At 45.3% G+C, this 17,798-nt stretch overlaps 1 protein-coding gene across 1 annotated transcript in view; it reads left to right on the plus strand.

The window, feature by feature from the left end:
• Positions 1-17,798, plus strand: part of LOC106807015 (probable E3 ubiquitin-protein ligase HERC1) — a 99,005-nt gene that overhangs the window by 10,831 nt on the left and 70,376 nt on the right. The window contains exons 4-34 of the mRNA XM_014809216.1: positions 118-280; positions 749-903; positions 1,137-1,235; positions 1,445-1,654; positions 1,877-1,961; positions 2,369-2,692; positions 2,999-3,142; positions 3,566-3,693; positions 4,420-4,564; positions 5,274-5,445; positions 6,377-6,511; positions 6,796-6,961; positions 7,158-7,283; positions 7,714-7,896; positions 8,556-8,714; positions 9,003-9,135; positions 9,650-9,841; positions 10,480-10,704; positions 10,837-11,151; positions 11,468-11,674; positions 12,129-12,230; positions 12,460-12,678; positions 12,971-13,135; positions 13,479-13,608; positions 13,871-13,994; positions 14,450-14,683; positions 15,118-15,238; positions 15,469-15,577; positions 16,006-16,131; positions 16,795-16,982; positions 17,375-17,524. Coding sequence (XP_014664702.1) covers positions 118-280; positions 749-903; positions 1,137-1,235; positions 1,445-1,654; positions 1,877-1,961; positions 2,369-2,692; positions 2,999-3,142; positions 3,566-3,693; positions 4,420-4,564; positions 5,274-5,445; positions 6,377-6,511; positions 6,796-6,961; positions 7,158-7,283; positions 7,714-7,896; positions 8,556-8,714; positions 9,003-9,135; positions 9,650-9,841; positions 10,480-10,704; positions 10,837-11,151; positions 11,468-11,674; positions 12,129-12,230; positions 12,460-12,678; positions 12,971-13,135; positions 13,479-13,608; positions 13,871-13,994; positions 14,450-14,683; positions 15,118-15,238; positions 15,469-15,577; positions 16,006-16,131; positions 16,795-16,982; positions 17,375-17,524 — 5,134 coding nt within the window. The remainder of the gene's footprint in view (positions 1-117; positions 281-748; positions 904-1,136; positions 1,236-1,444; positions 1,655-1,876; positions 1,962-2,368; positions 2,693-2,998; positions 3,143-3,565; positions 3,694-4,419; positions 4,565-5,273; positions 5,446-6,376; positions 6,512-6,795; positions 6,962-7,157; positions 7,284-7,713; positions 7,897-8,555; positions 8,715-9,002; positions 9,136-9,649; positions 9,842-10,479; positions 10,705-10,836; positions 11,152-11,467; positions 11,675-12,128; positions 12,231-12,459; positions 12,679-12,970; positions 13,136-13,478; positions 13,609-13,870; positions 13,995-14,449; positions 14,684-15,117; positions 15,239-15,468; positions 15,578-16,005; positions 16,132-16,794; positions 16,983-17,374; positions 17,525-17,798) is intronic.

The raw sequence follows: 17,798 nt of genomic DNA on the forward strand, positions 1-17,798 counted from the left end.
ATATATATATATATATATATATGGGGTGGAACCACACCCTGTAGTCATAGCCAAAACATTCTATATGAATATAAGGTTTCCTACGTTACATACTGACGAACTGTGAATGTTTTTGAGGTTGTGACGTCGCTACCACCGCTGTCATTGTCGAACGAGGGCAAGATGCCGCAGATGGGTCTCGATAGTTTGAACCAGGTGACCGCGTTCCTAAAGAGTGCAACGTTGCCCAGCTGTGGTGCAGACACGCTCGGGAAGAGACTGTCATCGGAGCTACTGCTAGGTTTGTGTGGTTATGCCAGTCACATCCATGTTATTCAGGAAGCTGCCTGCATACATTAATATGCACGTGTGCACTGCACGTATGCTCCAATCTGCTCCAATCTGTGGATTGTACACCTGTCTCTAAAAAGTGTTTAAATTTCTTTTTTTGTTTTATAATTCGACATTGAAGGCCAAATAAACATAACAAATGGTTTAGTAGAATGCCAAATTTTGACTGCTCTCCACACACCGTCTGCCATCTAGTGGGTATTATAACATAAAGGACACTTCTAGATTTGTCCTTGAGTTGCAACTAAATGGTAAACCCACCTTTATCTATAGAATGGAGACCTGCCTATAAAAGTCATTCGCGTATCTTTAAAGTGATTGCTATCTACCAGTCCGACTGTACATTTTGCATTTGCAATGCATTTGCATTTGCATTGCATTTGCATTTGAATTGCATTTTGACCGATTGTTTCCACAGGTCTGGCGTGCCAGCGTGGATCTCTGCACCATCTTTTGGATTGGGTTGACATGGCTCTATGTGCCTCAGCGTCATCTAGTGATGAGAGCAGTGAAGTCAACTGCATCACCTATCAGTTCTTCTTTGATGTGCTGCATCAGATGAAACGCTCTGCCGTAAGCTCTCTTCCTTATACCAGCTGTAAGGTCTAATCTCTAATTGGGTGTGGGTAGACAAATTTATTCTGTCTAGATGTTCTTAGGCTTCAGCCGATAGCTGATAACCTGCCTGGCGACATATTTACTTTTGCCTATTTTGATCACAGCAATCAAATCCATTTCATAATTCACCTATTGACCTGTCATTTTGCTGTCTGGCTTTACCAAGTTTTTATTTTTTCATGTTGCAGGGAAGTACTGACACCTTCCATCCAGTGCTGTTTCCCATCAAGTGCAATAGGCAGGGACAAACACCCCTGTATCAGGCAGCTATGTGTTTGATGGAAGAGGTACGTAAAGCATCACTCATACACACACACACACATGGCTTGTCTCTAGCAATTTTCTACTTCCAACTGATTGCAAGCAGTAGCAACAGCAGCCTCTGATCGACTTTACTAGAGGGTTAAATCTAATTACTTGCTGTTGTTATGCGCTGCATCTTTGACTCATAACAAGCGTGAACGCCCATCCCCACACGTTTGTACGTTCTCTGCAGGTCACCAAGCTAGCATCTGACTACGCCAAGTCTTGCTCCTGTGCGGATGAGAACAAGAACACGGGATGCGATGGCGCGGACGTCGTGGCGGCGAGTGAGCAGAGCGAGGCGTACGTGTGGGGCAGCAACAGCAGCCACCAGCTAGCTGAAGGCAGCCAGGAGAAGGTCTTGCAGCCGAAGCATGCCACCAGCTTCGGTGGTTCGCAGCAGGTGTGTGTGTGAGCGTGTGTGCACGTGCGTGCGTTTGTGTGTGTGTCTGTGGGTATGTGTGCGTGCATGCGTTTGTGCTTAAATTATGAAAAATGCAAGAATGGTTGCACAACTGATGACTTATAATTTCCTGTGGTTTATTGGCATGCAATAAAAACATCTCTGTTGACAACTACTCGTCGTGCATTTAAACCATTAAATACCCATCTCTACTGATTTCAGATCGAAGCTGGCCAGTACTGTACCTTCATGATTTGGAACGACGGGAGTGTGAGCGCTTGTGGAAAGGGCAGCTATGGACGGCTAGGTAGGCTGCCATTTCCGATCCCACATACTTTTCTTCGGCCACATAATTGGTCATCGATAGGCATCCCATATTTGCATGCAGTGATGAAGATGCAGTGACACTCGATTTATTATGAAAAAGACCGCTGTCGCAAACCGTAAATCTTTGCCGATGCATGCACTGGATTTTGGTGCGACCCGACTCAGGTAACCTCCTCCTTGCAGACTCGATTTATGTATTCCAATCTTCTGATCATCAGTCATAGCAACGACCCCTCCAGGCTGCTGCGTGTCATTTTTACCAATTACGGGAGAAGCCTCCATAAAACCTCATGCCTTCTCACCGAGTCACCCGTCAGGCACCCGTCGACCCGTGACGTGACACACGTCTTTACGAGCGAGACAACATAGCGCGTCGTTTCCCCGCAGGTCTCGGCGACTCCAACAACCAGCCTCAGCCGAAGAAGCTCGTGCTGGAGCCGGCGCGCTACATCCGCAAGGTGTCCTCGAGCAAGGGCTCGGACGGACACACGCTCGCGCTCACCGTGGACGGCGAGGTGTTCAGCTGGGGAGACGGCGACTACGGCAAGCTGGGGCACGGCAACAGCTCGACGCAGAAGTACCCGCGCCTCATCCAGGGCGGCCTCCACGGCAAGACGATCAAGTGCATCTCAGCCGGATACCGGCACAGCGCTGCTGTCACCGAGGAGGGAGAGCTGTACACGTGGGGAGAGGGCGACTACGGGCGGTTAGGTACGTGAGCACGGCAACGACGGTGACCGCGAGTTACGCAGTCGAACACCCGGTAAATGTGACTCGTATATATGAGTATTTGTTGGTAGCATTGCTACTGGGTGGTCGAACATCTGGTGTAAGTGCATTGAGTATAGTATATATATAATATCATAATATCATATCATAATTTGATTATTAATAATATATTAATTATAATTAATAATATATAATATTAGTTGATTGCGTTTCTGCTAACATCCAGGATAAATCTGTTAAGTATATGTTGACAGTATTGGGTAAACTTATAGGATCTTTAATCATCAGGGCACGGTGACAGCAACAGCAAGAATCTTCCTACCCTGGTGAAGGACATCAGTAGTGTAGGGCAGGTGTTTTGTGGCAGCTCTCACACGGTCGCTGTCTCGCAAGATGGCAGAACGGTGTGGTCGTTTGGTGCCGGAGACAATGGTACGTGTTTTCTTCGCTCACGTCAAGTTTGTCCCAAGTTTGTGTCCGGTCTCATGTTTGTGTATGGTTTCTCTTTTAGGGTGAAGCTGGGAAAATTTGAAAATAAATGTTCTTACTTATCAACACGTGATTGGTGGTCCACAATCAGGAACATGATCAGAATGTTAAATATCTCTAATGTGTAAGATGTTTCGTGTTTTCCCCAAGAAAAATGGGGAAAATCTTTTGTGTTTACATGTCCCTTTAGAAAAACATGTTAAAGAAATGCCAAAAAATGATAAACATACATGTAAAATACAGATATTATATTTGAACAAAATTAAAGTGTGAAAAGTAAAAACCTAATATACTATATTCTATTAGTATATTCTAATATACTAATCGTCACAGATTTTTGTATGCGTGATGTTTTTATATTTGCAGGTAAACTTGGACACGGTGATACAAATCGGGTATATCGACCGAAGGTAATTGAGACGTTCATTGGCCTGTTCATCAGGAAAGTTGTATGCGGGAGTCAGTCATCCTTGGCATTGACATCAACTGGACAGGTAATGCTATTAATGGGGCACTGCGCTTAATCGTTTGTCATTAACGGACAAATACTCATTCGGCTACTAACTGCATAAAAGGTAAATTAATTTATTCCTGGTTTTATTCCTAAGTAAATCCGACTTGAGGAAAAATACACATTCAATTTCAGTTTCGAATCGAATGATAAATTACATTCTTGCCTTCATGATGAAGTAGAACAGATTTTTGAGTGTGTGAGTGAGTGAGTGAGTGAGTATGCTTGAGTGTGAGTGAGTGAGCTTGACGTGTGAGTGAGGCCAGTATGCCCTTGAGTGTGAGTGCAGCTGCAGATATGCTTGAGATGTTGTGTGACGGTGAGTATGCCTTGAGTGTGAGTGAGTGAGTATGCTTGAGTGTGAGTGAGTGCAGCTATGCTTGAGTCGTGAGGGAGTTGAGTATGCTTGGAGTGTGAGTGAGTCGAGTAATGCTGAGTTGTGAGGGAGTGAGTGCCAATGAATGCTTGAGTGTTGAGGAGGAGTACGCGAGTGTGAGTGAGTCGAGTATGCTTGAGTGTGAGTGAGTGAGTATGCTTGAGTGTGAGTGAGTGAGTATGCTTGAGTGTGAGTGAGTGAGTATGCTTGAGTGTGAGTGAGTGAGTATGCTTGAGTGTGAGTGTGAGTGTAATAACACGCGATTATCGCGAGTTATCAAGGTGTCTGTTACGGCGCATCCTCTAACCTCGCTTTCTTGCGTGCGCGCCGCAGGTGTACTCGTGGGGCACGGGCTCATGCCTGGGATGCGGCAGCGCGGAATCCTCGGCTCTCCGTCCCCATCTCATCGACGAGCTGTCCCAAGTACGCATCGTCGACATCGCGTGTGGAGACAGCCACTGTCTCTCGCTCACACACGGTAAGCAACGCCGCTGTAAGATTATATATATACTGCACTTAGCAGTCAGTGCTCGAAGTTAGGGACTTAACTGATGTGATACGTAGATCAGGGTGGTGTGATTAGCAGCCTGAATATGTGTCCGTGAACATTTGTGCGAAAAATCGTTTATGTAACGGAGATATCTCGGCAAGGTTACGAGCTACATGTCTGGCATAGGAGATGTGGGGGAAATTCGTACAGAATCTGTAGCTTTCTAGCAACAAGTCGCTTTCTGATACTGTAAGAATTTAAATGGTATTACATTGAATGTGTTCCAAAATGGGCTTATGAGAGGAAATTCTCCGTCTGGCGTCTTTATCTCCTGTCTGTTTTATAGACATTGAAGGTGTTGGACCACTACACAGCAGTGAAAAAAATACACGGGGGCTCGGGGCGATTTAGCCCCCGAAATGTCAAAAAGAGCCTCGGAAATGCCAAAAAGAGCCCCCGTAAATTTGCATAGAGTTCAATGCAAACCAAATTTTAGAGTGCTATTTTCATGCACGCGAGCTTGAAACGTAGCCCCCGAAAAAGAAATAATATTTTTTTCCCTGCTACACAGTAGATTGATCACGCATTTACTCATTAAACCGAGAAAGATATTTCGGAACTCTGTTATCTCTGTGTGAGTGGTCAAGTCTCACGTGATGGCTAAAGATTGATGACAACACTTGGTTCTGTTGCTCAGACAATGAGCTCTACTCGTGGGGAAACAACTCGATGGGACAATGTGGTCAGGGGCATGCCACAAGTCCCATCACTCGTCCTGCCAAGGTCATCGGTTTGGAGGGCGTTCCCATCCATCAGATATCTGCAGGGACTTCGCACAGCATCGCGTGGACGGCTCTACCCATTGACAGGTGTGACTAGATTGTCAGCTAGGATTGAGAAAGTGTCTAGGAGTCTCAAGTGACTGCAACAATTGTGCCCTAGCGTCACATGCAATCGTGCACATTATGAATTTGTTCACTGTGATAAGCGTCACATGGCCGGCATTATGTTGGCAGTAAAATTGGCTGTCTGTTACACAAATAGGACTTGAAAATGTGGCGAGATGGCTAGGTAACTAATACTCTGTTAACTGAGTAACAATATATATATATATTTAACAATTATTCGCCGAAGGCGAGGTGAATCTTGTTGAATAATCCCCAGATGAAGTCGAGGGGATTAATCAACAAGATTCATCGAGCCTGAGGCGAATAATTGTTTTAGTATCATTGCCCGATATTTGGTACTTTCGGGGACAGCATTTTCTTTAAATTTGTAAATTTCGGCTTTCGTAACATTTACAAATCTAGCCGCCATTTTTGGCGCCACTACAATGTAAACCCTAGAGGTGATTATCGAAAAATAATCACCTAGGTTTCGACCAATCAGCGCGCAGGATTTCCTATAATCACTCGGGCGATGATACTAAATATATATATAATACAAGTTGGACTCCTGTAATCTGGCACCCTAGGTACTGGGGCTGGTGTTGCACCATTTAAAAATTCCAAACAACTAAAGTTCTAGTAAATAACATCTATAATATTGATACATCACCACGTCCTGACCACTTACATGTCATATTGAACGGTCAGAATATTAGTAAGAATAATAGTTGGAAATAAGCAGACACCACTGTAAGAGACAGTCACACATGTAAACAATGTTTGTTTGCATCCTGGGAAATGGTTGCAGAGCTGACTGGCAGGACTGCAAACTAAAGGCTGCTGGTTTTAAGTCTTAAGTCATTGCTGGGAGGTGAATGTTTTGCTCAGCGTTTCGTGCGTGTTGTCTCCCCAGGCAAGTGGTGGCCTGGCACCGGCCGTTCTGTGTCGATCTACAGGAGGCTACCTTCTCCATTCTTCGTACGTTCATGGAACGCTATTGCGACGGTTTCGACTGCCTGTTGCCCCCGACTCCATTCCCGACCGCCAGGTAACCTAGTGAACACCTACAAAGTAGGCAGTACACAATGGTTTACATTGATTCATCAACAGATTTAGATTTGTATTTAATCAAGGTTTTGCTCATATGTGCAGTATATGGTAAAAACAAAAGGAAGGTGAGGTTCCAGTCAGGAAATACTGTTGAATATCAAAGATATAAGTTATATTAATATTTAGATGAAAATTATTTTAAAGCCATATACACTAGACTAGTATGTGTGTGATTGACATGCGCTTTAATATTGTTGTCGTGTATGTGTTCCCGGTATGCAGCGATCACCACCAGTTTGTGCTGCTCTGCCTGAAATTGCTATGTACGCACCTGTCATTGGCACTCGCCGGTGGAGTTGCTTCTACAGTGCTGGGAAGCCAGGCCCGTCCGCTGAGGCATCTGCTTTTCCGACTGATGGACATGCACACTCCAGATTCCGTGCAAGTGGTATGTGGTTGTTGCACCCTCGTGCGTGAATTCGCTATGGTTACCCGCTCCCATCCAAAATCGTGCCCAGGAATGACCCCCTTGCCTGTGAAAAATGTCTGGGATTTCACGAGTTGAGAATAAACTATCTGCAGAGGACGTTCTATCGGGTTGGGAGAACCAGTAGATGTTAGACGAGAATTCTCTATCATTACAGATGGTCAGCGAGACACTGTCTATAGGAGCGGCACTGCTGCTGCCTCCGCTCACAGAGAGGATGGAGTTGCTACACTCTCTGCTTCCACAGGGCCCCGATAGATGGGACAGCCTCTCTAGGGGACAGGTAAGGAAGCCCACGGTGCAACACTTCTCCTTTAGGTTGGCCACCTGCTCTTCGCTTTCCTAATTTTTGCTTGGGGCACGTTTACTAAAACTCCCAAGGACAGAAATGAAAGTTCAGTTTGTTGGAGAGCTCGAAGTTTTTTGTTGATATATATATATCAATATATATATATAATTCATTATAAGAGAGAGAGAGAGAGAGAGAGAGAGAGAGAAAGAGAGAGAGAGAAAGAGAGAACATCAAAATACTTGCAATATATATTATTATTATATATCAATATATAATATATATACACATATGTATATAATATGTAGTGTATAGTATAGTGTTATATATATATAGACTGCTTTTGTGTGCGAGTTACTGTGGCTGTCACTGCTAATGAGCTGGCTTCATCTCGATATTAGTCGTCTTGCGGTGCGTGTTGCAGCGCATGCAGCTGGGCATCATCCTAACGAGCCTGCAGGACAACAACCACGTCGCGTCGCTGCTCGGATACTCGAGTCCCGTCGACCACAGCGACCCGCACTGCGGCCGCATGGGCCAGCCGGGCGACACCCACCTCGCTGAGGTGCTCATGAAGATGCTGCTGCGCAACCTGTCGTTTCACACCGTGAGTCCCGCTTTCTATGTCTGTCTCTGTCTCTTTCTATATATTTCTTAGTCTGTCTCTCTCTCTCTCTCCTGTGTCTCTTTCTATGTCTCTCGCTCTCTGTCTGTCTGTCTCTCTCTCTGTACTCTCTCTCATTCTCTCTCTCCTCTATCTTTCTCTCTCTCTCTATCTCTTTCTCTCGCTCTCTGTCTCTCTCTGTTTCTCTCTTTCTCTCTCTCACTCTCTCTCTCTCTCTTTCATGCTCACTCACTTTCTCTCCCTCTCTATCTGCCCCTCTCTATCTCTCTCTTGCTCTCTGTCTCTATCTGTCTCTTTCCCTCTCTATCTCTCTCTCTCGCTCTCTGTCTCTATCTGTCTCTCTCCCTCTCTCTCTCTCTCTCTCTCTCTCTCTCTCTCTCTCTCTGTCTATCTTTTATCTTATAAATAAAGTTAGATAGATTACCTGCATTTTCACTTGGTACAAAAAATGCTGTTAGTAGCAATAAAAATTTCTGAAGATCACTTTCTTGTGATGCAGAAACTGTAATTAATACCATGTAACACAAGTATAAATAAAATATAATTATCTTAATATTATCTTTAGTAATTTTTGTTCCTTGGTGAGCACTTCGTCGTTGATGTTGTTTCGTCGACGTAACACGGTGAGCGTCTGCTTGCAGGAGCAATCTCTGAATGAGCTAGAGAAGAACAGCGATAAGGAGCGCCTGCTGCAGACGTTTGAGGATGGGGCGCCACCATCGCACCTACACGAGCTTCTAGCCTCGCTGCAGAAGCACCTGCTCGTCTTCTGCCACGTCAACTCCGCAGAGCGCCAGCTGGTGAGAGAATCGTGCGATACGCGGACGCCACGACACGGTTTTAGTCGTGGAGAGCCATGCCGTCTTGGTTTCAGTCCTTTGTTAGTCTCTTAGACTTCAGCGAGGTCTAAGCTTCAATCAATTGGCTATACAAAGAGGTTCCTTCATATTTGTAATCTAATGTATGCAATGTAATGTGACATGTAATGTATTGTATTGTATATCTAATGTATGTATATGTGAAATGTTCACTTACTATTACTATTACTATGTGTACATAATGTAAAAAATGTATGTTGATTGTTATAGGTAATGCCTAGCATCGCCTTGCTACACAAACACCTGTCGCTAATGCTGCCCTTGGCAGGAGAGGTCGTTGCTAGGTCAGCTCAGCTGCTGCAGGAGAGCAATGGAAGTCAGTCTGTTAGAGAGAAGCTCTCTGGTGAGTCACCCCCATCCACACATACTTGTAGGTTAAAATTGGTTGATTGAGGTTGACCGATGCAGGTCTTGATACAGGATCGTGATACAGCTTTCTATAGCACGATTTTTAGATCGGATTACTTTGATGTATAATTTCCTGGCCTATTTTAAATTTATTCAAATGTAGGTTAAATTACTTTCCAAATCTCTCAATTACTTATTGGAATTGCCTTAAAAGTAAACATTTGATGGTATATTTTTAATAAATTCAGGCCTGCGATTGTTGATTTTTCAAATCAGTAATAATAACTATTTCTCAATGGCACATGATTATGAATGTGTTTTAATGTTGTTTCGGTGTGATGGACTTATAAGATTTGAAATGTCGCCTTTTCCTGTTTTTTTTCCCATTTGGCATTAATGACAAAAATACATATAAATGTGTAAAAAACATTCATAAAGTGTTCACAATCATCGCTGTCTCCCACTCATCGCTTCTCCGATGTTCTCACGCAAGTCTACCCGTGTTTCAGACGTGTTGTATCGGTCGGCGGCAGGTGCGATGCTCTCGCAGGTCATTCACTCGCTGCTGCTGCTGCCGGAGCCGTGCATGCGGCCACTGCTGCACGAGCTGCTCTCACTGCTGCCGCACCTCGACCGCCTCAACCGCATGCTGCCGGCCGCCTCCGCCGCCGAGGAGCAGGAGATCAGCGCGCCCGATCACGGTAATCGCGTGTCACGACGCTCGTCGAGGCACGGCTGCGGTCGCGGTGCGGTCGTGTGACGGTCGCTGTTGTTATGTCACAGTCGCGTTCATTGTGTTATGGTCGCGGTCATCATGTTGTGGTCGCGGTCATCATGTTGTGGTCACGGCCATTGTGTTTTGGTCTTTTGGTCATGGTCATTGTGTCACGGTCATGGTTGCGGGCATAATTTCATGCGTGCACGGGTGCACGGATATTGTGTCATAGTTGCGCTCATCAAGCCACGGTCACGGTCATTGTGTCACTGTCACGGTCATCATGTTCTAGTCATGGTCATTGTGTCACGGTAGCGGTCATCGTGTCACGGTCACGGTCATCGTGTCATGGTTGCAGTCGTCATGTTCTGTTCGTGGTCGTAATTTCATCGTTGCGGTTGTCATCATGTCATGGTGACGATCCTCAAACCACGGTTACCGTCATCGTGTCATGGTCGCTGTAATTACGTCACAATGTCATGGTGATCACGTCATCACTGCAGTAAATAAATTCCTAATCTATTTATTACTGTCTTCAATTCACGTTCTCTTCAGACATTCAATTTATATTTTCATTCTGCATCGAGGACTGATATGGGAAGCTGTCAAATGCTACATTTTCAGAATGTCTAGAGTTGCAGTGTAGTCCGGCAAAGGACTGGGTGTGGTTAGTGGACGTGGAGCGGGCCATTGCTCTGCTAGTGGGGCGATGCCTCGGGGGCATGCTGTTTGGACACCCTCTTTCACGCGAGGAGAAGGCAACAGAATCGTGGCTGGCATCAAGTTTGTTGAGTAATGGACTAGAGAGAAGCGTGGAGGATACAGGTGATTTGTTAATCAGATTAATTAGCCTATAAAGTAGGTGTTCAGGTGTGTACCCTTGCACGATGTAGGTGCATTTAATGAAATTAGTAAGATTAAATGAAGAATAATTTAATCAGATTGATAGGCAATGCAGGCGTTCCGGGTGTCCAATGTCAGATATGATAGTAAACTATTCGATGGGATTGAACATTTGTAGAAGGCTGTTTACGTTGTTCCTACCATTGTTCCTACTGTTGTTCTTACTGTTGTTCTTACTGTTGGTCCTACCATTGTTACCTGCGCTGACGTGTGCTGGTATTTGCATTGTAGAGTCGATGTTATCTGACTTGATGTCGTGTGAAGGGCCGTACGAAGTTGGCGAGCAGAGAGTGTCACCAGAGATCGCCATGTTGCTTGACCTCGCACTCGGGGTCAACCGTGAGCTTGTGCAGGACATCTGGGCGAGCATGCAGGAGTATGCCCTCTATAAAGGTACGGCAGCCCAGTCGGTGTGCAATCATGCCTCGTTTCATAGACCAGAATCGTTAGTGATGTTGGTCTGCTAAAATAAACATCCTGTAAACGATGTTATTTTAGCGTGGCTTGTGTGACATTGTTACATAGTTTTTACTGAAAATATTGCTCTTGTCCATTAAACGGTGCTTCAGTAAAGAAACCCTTTAGTAAACCTCCCAAAGAACCCTTTCCTAGTAAACCTCCCAAAGAACCCTTTCCTCATAAACCTCCCAAAGAACCCTTCCCTAGTAACACACGCACCTAAGGAAGACTCTGGCTCCTCATATCACAGACTGGGACACGGCGGACGTCGTCGGGGACTGGCTGCTTCAGCGCGTCTCTCGCTTCCTCCTCGCCTGCCTGCTGAAGCACTGCGGCCTGCTGAACGTGGCCATTCGCCGCCTGCGCGCCCAGCCCTCACGACAGCTGCTCTGCGTCTACCACTGCGTCTACAAGGTCCGTCGGAGAATCATCGCCCTCAAGAGGGCGCAGGCATCGGGTGAGTAGCGGTGGCCCCCCCTCGCATTGGGATTTTCGGATGCTGCGGGCATTTATTCATTGTATGTGGTAAACGGTGGTGTTGTCAAGGGATATTTTCGAACGTTATTAAGCTTGTTTTGATTCGTTTTGGCTCATGTTTGTCGAAGTAGTTTTGGCTAAATTAAGATGGGACAGGCAGTGCCTAAATTAGTTGCCCAATATGCAAAATGTTATTGTACATTTCTACGTACTCAATCACACTTTGGTCCACAATTTACTGAGCGCTTGTTTTCCTGATTATTGTGATTACTTATATACATATTATCATATATCTGTATATACATATATATGATATGGATTGACAGTGTAGTTATCAGCTATGTGATGGTCAGATTTAATATTGTACCACTATAATAATGTACATATGTATACGCACTGTAACTGATACTTTTACTTATTGTGGTCCTTCTTAGCTGGTCGCAAACCATCAGAGCGAAGTAAGAAGGCATCGGAGGCGGAAAAGGAGGAGCAGGAAGAAGAGACACTCACTGACGAACACACAGAGAAGGAAGTTGGTAAGACTGGGAAGTTGGGAAGTTGGTATGTGTGTGTGCGTGTGCGTACGTGCGTTTGTGTGTGTATGCGTGCATGCGCACATGTCGTGCGTGTGTGTGTACGTACGTGTGCTTGTGTGCGTGCGTGCATGCGTGCGTGAATGTGTGTGCGTGCGTGCATGCACGCATGTCTGCGCATCAACGTCTGTAACAGCTGCTGACATTCTCTCTCGCGCGCGCCGCCTTGCAGACGACGAGAACGGCGGCGGGGAGCCGGATCAGATCCTGCCGGCGGTGACGACATACGAGACGACGTGCCGCGCCGTCATGCAGCGCTGCAGCTTCCTTCTCGTCGGTGTGAAGACCGCGCTGCCGGGCGAGGAGGACATCCTCAGCTCACAGCATCGCTTCCTCACGAAGGAGGACTCCGGACGGCTGGAGACCGTCGCCTACAACGTTGAGGATATGGGTGAGAGAGAGAGAGAGGGCGAGAGGGGGAGAAAGAGCGAGGGGGAGAGGGGGAGAAAGAGAGGGTAGAGTGACAGAGAGAGTGGGGGAGAGAGGGAGAGAGAGAGAGAGAGGAAGTGAGAGAGAGAGAGAAAAAAGAGGGAGAGATAGATAGATGGAGAGAGCGATAGAGAAAGAAAGAGAGAGATAGCTAGATATATAACTCTTATATAACTGTTATTGTAATATAAATTGCATAAAAGTTGCTATAATTGTTTCCTGCTAATATGAGAAAGGGATCCTGGTTGTTTCAGATGACAGTGGATTGCGGATGGCTGGCGCATCACGGAGCGGTCGCAACAGCCGTAATTCTCAGGCTCATCTGTCACTGGAGGATAGCGCTTCCGCCAGCGTCCTGAGTCCTCGCTACTCCCCCAGCTATCAGGGAAGCACGGAAGACGTGCAGCAAAGCACGGCCTGTGAGTACTAGCGTGTTTTCCTGGAAGTTTCGTAGTATATAGGCTATCATAATGCTCTGTGTTTTCAGGGAGTGCAGGAACACACTGGGTTTGAATACTAACCTGTAATACTACTTATATACAACTTACTATACTAACCCTAACCCATTTGCCTTGAAGTTTTGTAGTGAATGGGCATATCGGTTTCTATATTGTTCTGCATTCACATTGCGATTGAATGCCGTTGTGATCATTGAGTAATCTTCGTCATCTTCATTGTGATTTGATTCATTCTTCATGATTCATTCTTCATCGTGATGTTTTATCCATGATTCATCTTTGATTCTTAATGGCTCTAATGCAGCATCCACGGTGCAGTCACTGAAGTCAGTGAAGGAAGCCCTGCGCAGGCTGAGGTGGCGGCAGGATCGCATGGGACTCTGCAGCGGTCGCAACATCAGCACGACGAGTGTCGTGTCTCGTCTCACGCACAGGTAGGTGGCTCCCGGCACGTTTTTTGTGGTGGGTATACAAAATGAGGGGGAGTGCGCGAGGGTGGTGGGTGTGTGGTTATATTTGCAAGGAACTGAATTCTGAGACTGGGTTTCGTGGCACGTATAGGACCCGATAAATGTGGTTCCGTTCCGAGGACCGGAAAAAGTGTGAGGCTCTGAACGCTACACTGCAGGAATTACTTGCATAACAGACGATGTCTATTATAGTGAAACTTTTATTAAAGGTAGAAGTATTTTGCAGCATACTTCAGTTCGTCTGCGATGACACAAGCAGTGGAGGGAACAAACAAGATAGTCCTGCTGGTGTGTGCACCGAACCACACACGATCGCCTTGGCAATGGATTATCAACAAACACGTGCCGAGGTCTGCACACGAGAAGATACGAGACGATATATGCTTGAAATCAGTATCACATGCAAAAGAACATCAGATAATATATAATAAATGGAAAAATAATGTGTGGAAATATATGACTCCTGTTAGCTGGCAAAATGTGAATACTTGATTTTTTTACGTGTAGCCGTTGTATCTTAGTAGTTATCCTATAATTGACCAATCTCCCTTAAACAATAAGTCATGCTCCCCCTGGATATGCTATGTACGTCCATCAAGCTTACCACGTTTGTGAGAATACACGGACGTTTGCATGCCAGGATGTTGAGTTCGCAGCACTATGTTACTAAACGTTGTTTATAGAATGTCCTGTCTCAGTGTTGATTGGCTAAAATAGTCTCCTGACGAAAACAACAGTCAGATGGGTCAATCGTTACTATCACACTTATGCATCTTTTCTTCTACGTGTTTCTCCTCCATTGCAGTGTCGCCTGAAGGCCCTCAACCAGATTCTCGAGCTGCTATCGACTGCTCGGGAGAAGGGCACGGAGGAGGAGGAGGTGTGGCGGGCGAGCCGGCCAGCGTTTGTCTACTCACCTCCCAGTGTGACGTCGACGACGCTGCTACACTCTGTGCACATGCAACTGCTGCAGGGATGCTTCGGGCTCGGTCACTTCCAGGCCGACATGGCCGCGGGGTCGCAGCTCTACCACTACCAGGTGGCGCTACCGTTGTTTATTTCGCTGCCGATTGCGTTCTTTGCACTCGACGTTACAAACGTACCTCTCAGACATTGTGACGTTAGCTCTTAGAAGTTATGACATTAGCTCCTAGAAGTTGTGACTTTAGCTGTTAGAAGTTGTGACTTAAGCTCTCAGAAATTATGACGTTTTTAAAGGTCACAAGTTTAATTCTCGGAAGCAGGACTTTAGCTTTCAGGTTTTACGTTTTTGTTAACCTTTACCAGTTGAAAGTTGCCTACAAACGACAAAGCTCTTGGCATGTATTTTTGTAGCTTTAAAAGGTCACCTATATTTAACGTTTGAAGCGTTACATCCCTGATGAGGATCGTTAGCTAGTGTTGTGAATGATTGCACTCATGTAAAGAGTCGTGGATTTTAATGTGGAGTTTTTTCCTGTAACTTCTGGCCAGGATGGAATTAAAGCGGCTAGCAGTAGTACTCAGCATCAGATTCAGACGGCCGTACACCACATCTATGAGCATCTAGTCAACACGCTGTATGACAGCGAGCAACCTGGCTCTCTTGGTAAAGGTACATCACTACCTCTCTAATATTTGATTGTATTTGCCATGTGGTGTCCGTGGTAATAGTCTAGTTATTAAATTTAAAAAAATATCTATAGTAGTCTAGTATTATTTTATAGACTGCTACGTGTCATGAGCCATAATCCCAGACATTTAAATGTTTATTCTTATTGCATCTTCTTATTTTGCGATATCATTTAAACCGATTACGTTGAGAAGCATTTGTTCTGTTTACAGAAGCGAGGCAGCGCCTACAGCTGGTAACCATGTTCACACTGAGTGTGAAGTACCAACCAGCAGATATCACGCTGGCCGTCAACTGTAACATGCTACAGTTACTGTCCAAGTAAGCAGACGGGTAATAGAATGCGATGAAGAAATGGCGTGTATTTTTTTTTTAGCTATGTTATTTGTCTCAGTTTGAGACTTGTACGATCTGAGTGGCATGACCGTTACTGTGATTTTGTCAAATGAAAACCTATGAAATAGATTGAATGTTATTGTAGTCTAATCGATTGCTCATCGCAGGAGCAAACTTACAGATTCATAGTTGATATAAAGAGTCGTACAGAAGGAGGTTGAGATTAAGCTTGATTTGAGTCTATGCACATAGTTCATGGGAAAAATGTTAGAATCCCTACTCTGAGGATCCTACCTCAAAGTTGAATTCCTACTTCATATTGGGTAGAAATTCTGTTATTAGTTATGTATATGTAAGTGAAACGCAGGAAGACGTTCCTATGTATTATTTCTGTTCTTTCTCACTCTCATAAGGCTGTGTCTTGGCATGACCTCTCTGAAGCACCACTACCCTCCGCTGTGCAGCGGATCTGACAACCTACCATTACTGTTGCAAGTTTCTAGTATGAGGCTTCTACAGATACTTGAGATAACAACAAGGTATAGTGTTATAAAGGCTAGATGTGATGTGCCATACTTGCTTGTATGTCAGGCATTGTGAGAGGGTGAGAGGCAGAGATGAGAACTAGAAAGTGAGAGGAAGCGAAATCAGAGAGAGAGAGAGAAAGAGAGAGAAAGCGGGAGCTAAGAGGGAGAGAGAGAACGGGAGTGAAGAGGGAGAGAGAGAGAGAGAGAGAGAGAGAGAGAGAGAGAGAGAGAGAGAGAGAGAGAGAGAGAGAGAGAGAGAGAGAGAGAGAGAGAGAGAGAGAGCTAAGAGGGAGAGAGAGAACGGGAGTGAAGAGAGAGAGAGAGAGAGAGAGAGAGAGAGAGAGAGAGAGAGAGAGAGAGATAAAGAGAGAGCAACAGAAAGAGAGAGAGCAACAGAAAGAGAGAGAGAGCAACAGAAAGAGAGCGTAAGAAGGAGAGACAGAGAAGAGAGTAAAAAGAGAAAAGGAGAGATACAGCACTGAAAGGAAATCGAAACAGCGGAAGATAGAGAGAGAGAGAGCGAGCGAGTGAGAGTTAGAGCGAGAGAGAGAGAGAGAGAGAGAGAGAGAGAGAGAGAGAGAGAGAGAAAGAGAGACGAAAGAACGAATAGAAGAGTCCACATACATCGTCCATGTTTCCCTGCCGCCATCATTTTCTCTTTCTTGTTCCTTACAGCATCTACTCGAGCAAGCTGAGCAGTGCGGTGCTGCAGGTGGTCGTAGACCTGCTCTTCACGCACGTGCGCGCCGCGTTCAAGGGCTGCTGTGGCTGCGATGTCAAGCTGCTACGCTCGCCTTCCGTCGGGTCCTCCAAGGAAGAGATACTGGCAGCGAGTAGGGAGGAAGCCAGCACCAGCAAGAAACGTAAGCGGAGCGAGAACCACGAGATGAAGCTCTTCTCGGTGGCGTGGCGTAGTGAAGATGGCATATGGCTGTACACTAGTGCTTACAGAGTGGATCGGTGTCCGGTTGTAAGAATTGCTGAATGTGGCTGCGAAATAGTTAACTAGAAAGTTCGGTGACATATTTTTTCGATATTTTTGATATTGAACCGATTATTATAATGAAATAATAGCTTCTTATATAATGTAATCGTATTAGTGCATCTAACTAATTCACGTGTAATTGCAGAGATGGACCATCCAGCTAAAATGAATTATAGTTGGACACGTGATCATGTTTGTTATGCAGGTTTTATGACTTGAGATGCGTGGAAAACTGGTCACACCTGTAGTGCAGCGATTAATGATTTGCAGGTGCGCTGAGTAAGAAGGTGGCGGAGATGGCACTGGCCGACCTTCTAGTATTCCTGCGCAGAATTGCCTCCTCAAAGGAAATTCAGGCGATGATGGCCAAGGAGGACTGGGTGGATATGCTTCTGACCATCACAGGACACACTCAGACAGGTATGAATATCTGTTGTAGGCAGTGTGCTCGAAACTCGAATTCCAGGTCACCCACATGTCAAAATTTGGGTCAGTGAAAATTTCAATCCATTCGCCCCAAAAAAATCCACTAGTCCGAAATTTAATTTTCTATTCCAACATCACCTATCCCATCACTTAATTACCTCTATCAGGAAGGGAAGCGTAAAACGTATCAGCAAAAAAATGCAGTGAGTGATAATAAATACAAAATATATACACAAATTCTTTTCTGTCTTAGAGGGCAGAAGTTAAT

The sequence above is a fragment of the Priapulus caudatus genome, unplaced genomic scaffold (assembly GCF_000485595.1).
Source record: "Priapulus caudatus unplaced genomic scaffold, Priapulus_caudatus-5.0.1 Scaffold190, whole genome shotgun sequence".
Taxonomy (NCBI): domain Eukaryota; kingdom Metazoa; phylum Priapulida; class Priapulimorpha; order Priapulimorphida; family Priapulidae; genus Priapulus; species Priapulus caudatus.